Genomic DNA, 8,156 nt, shown 5'->3' with positions numbered 1-8,156 from the left:
ATAGGGTGGAGGCAACCAGCCGTTGTCCTGCTGTTGATGCTGACATCTTTAGGGCTTCTTGCTGCCCTTCTGATGTTGATTATTATCTGAAGAGGCCGGACAACGTGATGATTGATGACTGTTTTACTGGCCTGCTGAGGGTGATTATTTCCTTCTCTCTCTCTCTCCCTTTTTTATTTATTATTTTTTTTTTTGACTTCATTTTTATTTTATTTTTAGACTGCCTTCGCCCTCCGTCAATATCGTTTAAACCGTCTGAATGATGACGATATGCAAGTGAAGATAAAGACGGAGTACAAGATTTTGAAGGGAAAGTATGACTCCCTTCATACTGAGCATGGCGGATGCGCCCTTAAGCAGAACTCTCTTCTTGCTGATATGGAGAGGTTATCCAAAGAGAGGGAGGATGCCATTAAACAGCAGCAGGCGCTAACAGAAGAGGTCGCCCGCCTAAAAAAGGAAAACACTAGTTTGGCGGCTGAGGTGGTGGTGAAGGGGGCTAATTATAATGATCTGAAAAAGGAGTTCTACACCACCGTCTTGGCTCTTACTGAGAAGGTGTCCGTTGTTGAGAGGAAGCTTTATTTAAAGCGAGGCAGACTGGCTCGTGAGAAGGAGAGGCGTCGCCGAAATACAGCTCAGCTTGCTAATGACCTGACTGACTTTACTGAAGCTATCGTGGGTACATATTTAGAGCGTCATCCTGAGGGTGACACTGATTTTTTGTATGGCTTTCCCTCCGGGGTCAACAGTGAAAGTGAGCCGGACTCTCCTGAAGACTTGTTTGTCTCCTTCAAGTCTGAAAAGAGTGAAAGTGCTGCGGAGGTCGCCGAGCAGTCTGCCAAAGTGGCCAGTGATTTTGCCAAGGTTGGCGAGAAGCCACTTGTTCCTGGTTTGGGGGGTAGTCCCGAGGAGAAGGACTTTGGCTTGATTATTTCTTCTGAGCGCCCTTTTACTGCTCTGGAGTTATTGGATCGGCCTTCTGATTTGGAATCTATTCTTCCTGGGACCGATCCTCTTAGTCTTGCCGACGTCCTTTCTCCTACCCGTTCTGGCAACATTGTTATTAATGCTTCTTCTTCCGCCAGGCGGAGTTCGCAGGAGGGATTATCTGACCCAGCTTCTTCTGAAGGGGATAAGGAGGCTATCCCGGAGAAGATCGAGCAGGAGATTAAGCTTTAGCCCCCCCCTTTTTTGTTATGTACTGTGTACATGTATATTTTTTTTTTTTGGACAGGAATTTTTATTTTTCCTTGTAATTTTCTGGAGGGCGTATTTTACCCTCTTTTTAATATATATATTTTTCTTCATTATGCTTTCTTCGCATTCTTTATTTTGATAAATGCTAGTTATTTTTCTTCTTATGCTTTCTTTATTTTGGGCGATCTACATTTAGATCGCGTGTTTTTGTTGTTTCCTTTGTGGGGTTGAACTCGTCAGTTCTCCTTTTTGGAAATATTTTAAATAAACAATAATTATAGCGAAGAGATAGTATCTGTGAATCTTCCTTGTCCGAGCAAGGGTAAATTAAAATACTTGGAGAAATTCGAATACAATAGTGTGATGAAATATCACTTGGAGGAATTTAAATACAATACTATGATGAAATATCACTTGGAGGAATTTAAATGCATACATAGTAATTCATAAAGAAACTGAAATTGAGGAAATAATAGCCAATCATGCTGAGTGGTGAACTATTGTTGCTAAATTTTCCTTAGGTTGTTGGCGTTCCATGTCCTTGGTATGGTTCTTCCTATGGAGTTTGTGAGTTTGAATGTTCCTTCCTTAATGACCTCGCTGATGGTGTAAGGTCCTTCCCAGTTTGATTGCAGCTTTCCGCTCCCTGCCTCTCCTTTTTCGACTTCGGTCTTTCTCATGACGAGATCGCCTAGTTTGAACTTTCTTCTCTTCACATGGCTGTTGAAATGTTTGGCCATTTTTTATCTGTAGGCTTCCATCCTGATATCTGATCTGTTGATTTTTTCGACCAAGAGATCCAGATTGTTCCTGAGTTCTGCTTCGTTTTCTTCTAGGTTCAGCTGGTTGTCTTCTGTCCTTGGTGTAGGCGCGCCAATCTCTACAGGAATTACAGCCTCCGTTCCATAGGCTGGGGCGAACGGAGTTTCGCCCGTTGATTCTCTAGGGGTGGTACGGTAGTTCCATATGACGCTGTAGAGTTCTTCTACCCATCTTCCTTGGTATTCGTCTAGTCTTCTTTTTATTCCGGCCAATAGAATTCTATTGGCCACTTCGGTTTGCCCATTTGATTGTGGATGGCAAACCGAGGTGAACCTTAGATTGATCTGATATTCTGCATAGAACTTTCTGAATTTTGCTGAGTCGAACTGCTTTCCATTGTCTGTGATCAGCACCTTCGGTATTCCGAACTTGCACAAGATAGATCTGAAAAAAAAAGTTAGTTATTCGTTGTTGGGTGATTTTTGCCAGTGGTTCTGCTTCTATCCACTTAGTGAAGTGGTCGATCGCCACTACTAGGAACTTTCTCTATCCTGTGGCCAGAGGGAGAGGTCCCAGGATATCCATCCCCCACTGGGCGAAGGGCCATGCACTACCGATTGGTTTCATTTCTGAAGCTTGTTTTCTAGGTACCAAAGCATGTTGTTGGCAAGGCCAACATCCTCTTACCAGTGTTGTTGCTTGCTCTTTCATCATAGGCCAATAGTAGCCTTGTAATAGGGCTTTCCTGACAAGAGTTGACGCTCCATCATGTGCTCCGCAGGTCCCCTCGTGTAGTTCCTTCATGATATACTCTCCTTCTTCTTTGTTAACACAGCTCAGCCAGGGATGGGTGAATGACCGTTTGTATAGCTGGCCATTGTATAGTCCGATCTTGGATGATAGTATGACTATCCTTTTGGCTTCCGTTCTTTCCTTGGGGAGTATTCCATCAGCTAAATATGCCGTGAGGGGAGTCATCCAGGTTTCTTCTCCTTCCACCATTAGTACTTCGCCTTCTTCAATTTCCTCTTGGAAGCTGGGTTTTTGTTTGACTTCGTGAGGGATGTTTTTCATTGAATCGTAATTCCTTGTTGCGGCCCACTTTGCTAATTCGTCTGACCTTCCATTCATTGCTCTAGGTAATTGTTGTAATGACCAAGATCGCCCATTGTAGACGAAGAAGGTTTTGGCTTGCTTGGCGTATTTCTTCAGTGTAGCTTCCTTTACTTCGAAGTTCCCTGAGACTTGGTTCACGACCAGTTGTGAGTCGCTGTAAATCTGGGCTTCGGAGATATTGAGGTCTTCACACAACTGTAATCTTGTTATTAGCGCCTCATATTCCGCAACATTGTTGGAAGCTGGAAATTCGAGTCTTGCTGAGTATTCCATTTGGACTCTCCCTGGTCCTTTGAGTACGACACTGATTCCTGCTCCTTCTCCACAAACTGCTCCGTCGACGTGTATTTCCCAGGGAACTGCTTTGTTTTCCATCGGTTCCGTAAATGTTAATTCTGCGAAGAAGTCGGCTAGTGCTTGAGCCTTCAAGGCTTTTCGGGCTTCATAGATAACGCCCAAGCTTCCTACCTTGACAGCCCATTCCGCTATACGTCCACTTGTTTCCGCCTTCTGGAGGATTTTTCGTAATGGTTGGTCGGTCCGTACAACAACTTTGTGTCCTTCAAAGTAATGTCGGAGTTTAATTGTGGCGGTGTATACACATAACGCCAGTTTCTCCAACTTTGGGTATCTTAGCTCGGTATCCCTGAGCACCTTGCTGACGTAGTAGATCGGGTATTGTTCTCCTTCTTTCTCCGATACCAGTACTCCTGCTATTGTTTTGTCAGAACAAGAGATATATAAATATAATACGTCGCCCGGATCTGGTCTCGCCAAGAGTGGGGGTGCCGAGAGGAAGCTTTTCAATTCCTCAAACGCCGTCTGGCATTCTACCGTCCATGTGAAGTTCTTGATCTGCTTCAGCGTCTTGAAGAAAGGTAAGCATCGCTTCGCCGAGCAGGACATGAATCGACCTAGGGCCGTGATCCGGCCGTTGAGTTTCTGGACTTCGTGTATGCTCCGGGGTGGTGTCATTTTTAGAACTTCTTCAATTTTGTCTGGGTTGGCTTCGATCCCACGCTGAGAGACCATGTATCCCAAAAACTTGCCCGCTGGTACTCCGAATACACACTTCTCCGGATTTAGCTTTAATTGGTATCTTTTCAGTGTTTCTAGGACTACCTTCACATCTGTTGGGTGGTCTTCAGTCCTGACGCTCTTAATAATCATGTCATCCACATAAACTTCCATGTGTTTTCCGATCGGATCTCTGAATATGGAGTTCACCAGCCGCTGATATGTGGCTCCTGCATTTTTCAAGCCGAATGGCATCATCTTATAACAAAATAACCCCTGGTCCGTTACGAAAGCCGTTTTTTCCTGGTCTTCTGATGCCATGGGTATTTGATGGTATCCTGCTTTGGCGTCTAGGAACGCATATAGGGCGTGGCCTGCTGTGGAGTCCACTAATTGATCGATGTTTGGCAGCGGGAAGCTATCTTTGGGACATCCCTTGTTCAGATCTGTGAAGTCTACACACATTCGGTAAGTGCCATTGGACTTTTTCACCATTACCACGTTTGCCACCCATTTGGGATAATATGCATCTTTGATCACGTTTGCTTCTTTTAACTTAGCGATTTCTTCTGCGATGGCTAGTTGTTTTTCGGGTAGTGTCTTCTTTTCTTTTGTACCACGGGCTTTGAGTCGGCCGCTATGTTTAACCGATGGCATATGACATCCGGGTTTACTCCGATCAGTTCGTCTGTTGTCCAGGCAAAGGAATCCCCAAGCGCTCTGAGATTTTCTGTCAGAGATCGTTTGATTCCTTCCTCCAGCTCGTCTCCCACCACTATCTCTTTTCCTGGGGACAGTTCTATCTTTGAGGTTCGCCCATAATGCTCCGCCCTCTCTGTCTTTTCTGGAGGTTCCGCCGTTAATACTGGCAAAGTTACGTGAACTTTTTTGAGAGCCGTAAAGTATGCCTCTCTGGCTGATTTTTGGCATCCCCTGACTTCCGCATCGCCTTTTCTGGTCGGGATTTTCATCAGTAAGTATCTCATGCAAATGGATGCGCATGTGTCATGCAATAGCGGCCTTCCGAGAATTGCGTTGTAGGCGAAGTCCATATTGACTATCATGAATTCCGCTCGGACTTCTTTATAGACCTCTCCATCCCCGAGTTGGATATTTATTTCTAATGATCCTTCCACGTGTACAGATTTGCCGCCGAGTCCTACCAGTGGAGTGGATACACGTGTCAAATTTTCCATTTTTAGTCCGATTCTATCAAACACCTCCATCGTGATCATGTTTACCGAACTTACCGTGTCTACAAGCATCCGAGATACCTCGAAATCGTTGAGTCGCCCCTTAACTACCAGGGCGTCCTCGTGGGGGAGTGATAAGCCATGGCTATCGCCTTCTGAAAAAGATATGCTTCCGAACTTCTTTACGTCTGGTGCACCTGGGCTGATAGAGTAGACCGTTCTAACTGCTTTCTTTCTGGTAGTATTATTGTGTCCTCCGGTTGATCCACCCATTATTACGTTAACCACGCCTGCTGGCTCCGGCCTAGGCCTTCTGGTGGTCTCTTCTTTTTGTTCTTTCTTTCTTTCTGCTTCAGCCTCTTTGGCCTCGGTATCCCTTTTCACGAACTGGGAAAGGAACCCTCTTTCTATCAGCTTCTCTATCTCTTCCTTCAGGTGCCAGCATTCGTCTGTGGTGTGGCCGTTATATCTGTGGAATTCACAGTATTTGTTGTTGTCTCTTTTGCTAGCTGATGCAACATTCATTTTTCTTGGCCACCTGACCTTCTCCCGGTTGTCTTTCACCCAAAATAATACGTTGGTTCTGGTTGTGTTTAGGGGGGTGTATCGCCTATCCTCGTCCGTTTTTCTCTTATTTCTAAAACGGTCGTTACCTTTCTCTCCGAACCTTTTTCCTATGGGCGATCTATCTCCATCCCTTCTTTCTGAAAATGTTCGTTCTTCTGCCCGTCCGTGTCGGATCTCTATCTCTCTCTGGCCATCATCCACTCTGATTTGTGTATGTGCGATGGTCATCAGTGTAGTAAATGATTTTGGTGATTTAGCCAACAACTCTTTTCGCAGGTCAGAATTAGTTGTCCCGTTGAGTAACGCTGTATAGGTGATCTCTTGGATCAGGTCTTCTATTTGCATCGCCTCCTTGTTGAACCTTTCTACATATCTCCTTAGCGTCTCTCCGTCTCTTTGCATGATAGCTAGCAGATATGTGGACAACTTCTTCTGAGGGATGCATGCTACGAATCTGGCCTGAAATAGTCCTGAGAACTGTTTGAATGTTAGCACCGATCCTGGCTTTAAGCTTTGGTACCATTCCTGCGCCAGACCTTTTAGGATAGTAGGAAAAAGCTTGCACAATACATGATCCAGGTTTGTCTGAACATTGATTACTGCTTAGAATTTATGTACATGGCTCTTGGGGCAGCCGGTCCCGTCATAGGATTCCAAATTTGGAGGATATTTGAACTTTGCAGGGAACTCGTGAGAGATGATGAAATCTGCAAGGGGTGAGTCACTTCGAAGAGAAATATCTACGTCTTCACATCTTATTCTAAGCCTGCTCATGACCTGACGGACTTTTTCCTCCAGATGTTCTTCTCTATCCTTGGGGGTGTGTTGTTCTTCCATCCAGCGTTCCTCATCCGGGATTGTTATGGGGGCGTTTTGTTTCTTTGCGGAATTTTCTGGCGCCTCTTCTTGCCGTACTGGTTCCTTTCCTTTATCTATGGGTGACGTCGACTTCTGTGCTGATAATTTTCCTGATTCTGGCTCTTGCGATTGTAGCGATACTGTCTGTTTGATGTCTTTAAGTAAATTGGTGATCTCTAGGAAAGCTTTGAACATCGCCTGATTGCTGACTGGCTCTTCATTAGGTGTTCCTGTAATCGGAGGTATCGTCTGTCTTATCGCCTGAGGGTCGCTGGTTTCTCCTTCTTCACTGCCTGGGGGAAACAGATTTAGGGCCGGCAGTTCTGTTTCCCCGTCTCCTCTGTTGGTAACTGGTGGGGTATTATCTCCCGGGGGATCCATTCTTGAAAAGCAAACTCTGAGAAATATCAATAAGGAACGACGAAACTAATAAGTTCCACGCTCACTGCACCAAATGTTACAGGTCGAACTACGAAGGTCGCCCGTACTGTTTTACTGCACAAGTAACAAATGTAAGCTCAAAGGACCTCAGGCTGATTCAGCCTGGAAGCCACTCCGATGCTTAAGTCAATAAGGGTTTTTTGGTAAGTAAATGAGTGTTGATGTATTTAAGTCAAATTTGTGCATACCTCTCTCAGCATTCCGTGGCTTCCTTTTATAATGAGTTTATGGCGGTTGTTATCTGTTAGTTCGTGGGTTTGTCCCATGATCTTTGATAATGGTTAAGGCACGTTTCCCGATTATCCCGGGTAGTGGGTGTAAGAGAACGAAGTGGATGAGGTCGGCTTGATAGCTGACTGGGAGGAGTCTGATTAAGACCGATATGGGCGATACTTGTATTATCACTGTGCGATGGATCTTTCGGAGACTCAACGGGCGAGCATAGCATTTTCTAGGCGATGCTTGGAGTTCGGATATTCTTAGGTCGGTATCAACTATGAAGACATAATGTTCAAACCCAAGTAACTAACATTACACATAGAATTGGGAGATTTACATATTTATATAAAAAAATAAAAATAAAAACATTTGTTTACCTCAGTAAGGAAAGGTTACAAAAAATACCTCATCTTTTTTCTAGATTTATGTTTTTACTTTAGGTATTAAAATAATTATGATTTTATTCTGTTATAATATAACTGTCAGTGACGTTATCCTTTCGATATCTTAATTTTTCTATGAAAATTATTTTTTGTACTTTAACCTGTTTTTATAAACATTATCATAACATTATCATAATATAAATTATCATAATAATATCATATCAATACATGACGTACTTTATCATAACAATATATTATCATAACATTATCATAACATACTTTATCATAACTATATCATAACATTATATCACAACCTTATCATATTACTATCATAAAATTTATCATACTATTATCATATTGTTATCATAACGTTATTTATCTATTATCATAACTGCATCAC

General features: G+C 43.6%; 1 protein-coding gene across 1 annotated transcript; it reads right to left on the bottom strand.

The window, feature by feature from the left end:
* Positions 1–1,943: 1,943 nt before the first annotated feature.
* LOC126669866 (uncharacterized) lies at positions 1,944–4,590 on the bottom strand. The gene is made up of 2 exons (XM_050363448.1): positions 2,614–4,590; positions 1,944–2,390 (listed from the first exon to the last, which is right to left on the bottom strand). Exons 1-2 carry the CDS (start codon positions 4,588–4,590, stop codon positions 1,944–1,946), a joined length of 2,424 nt encoding a protein of 807 aa, XP_050219405.1.
* Positions 4,591–8,156: the final 3,566 nt, after the last annotated feature.

Source organism: Mercurialis annua, linkage group LG1-X (genome assembly GCF_937616625.2).
Source record: "Mercurialis annua linkage group LG1-X, ddMerAnnu1.2, whole genome shotgun sequence".
In the NCBI taxonomy this organism is placed as follows: domain Eukaryota; kingdom Viridiplantae; phylum Streptophyta; class Magnoliopsida; order Malpighiales; family Euphorbiaceae; genus Mercurialis; species Mercurialis annua.
The sequence above is the reverse complement of the archived record's forward strand: the minus strand, read 5'-3'. Positions and strand labels throughout refer to the sequence as shown.

What these genes read in the sequence shown, in the direction of transcription:
- LOC126669866 (XM_050363448.1), bottom strand. Translation starts at nt 4,590, where the DNA reads ATGGTGAAAAAGTCCAATGGCACTTACCGAATGTGTGTAGACTTCACA. An exon ending in CTTGCCAACAACATGCTTTG is followed by an intron (nt 2,391 to 2,613) that starts GTACCTAGAAAA and finishes ATCTTGTGCAAG; the next exon opens with TTCGGAATACCGAAGGTGCT.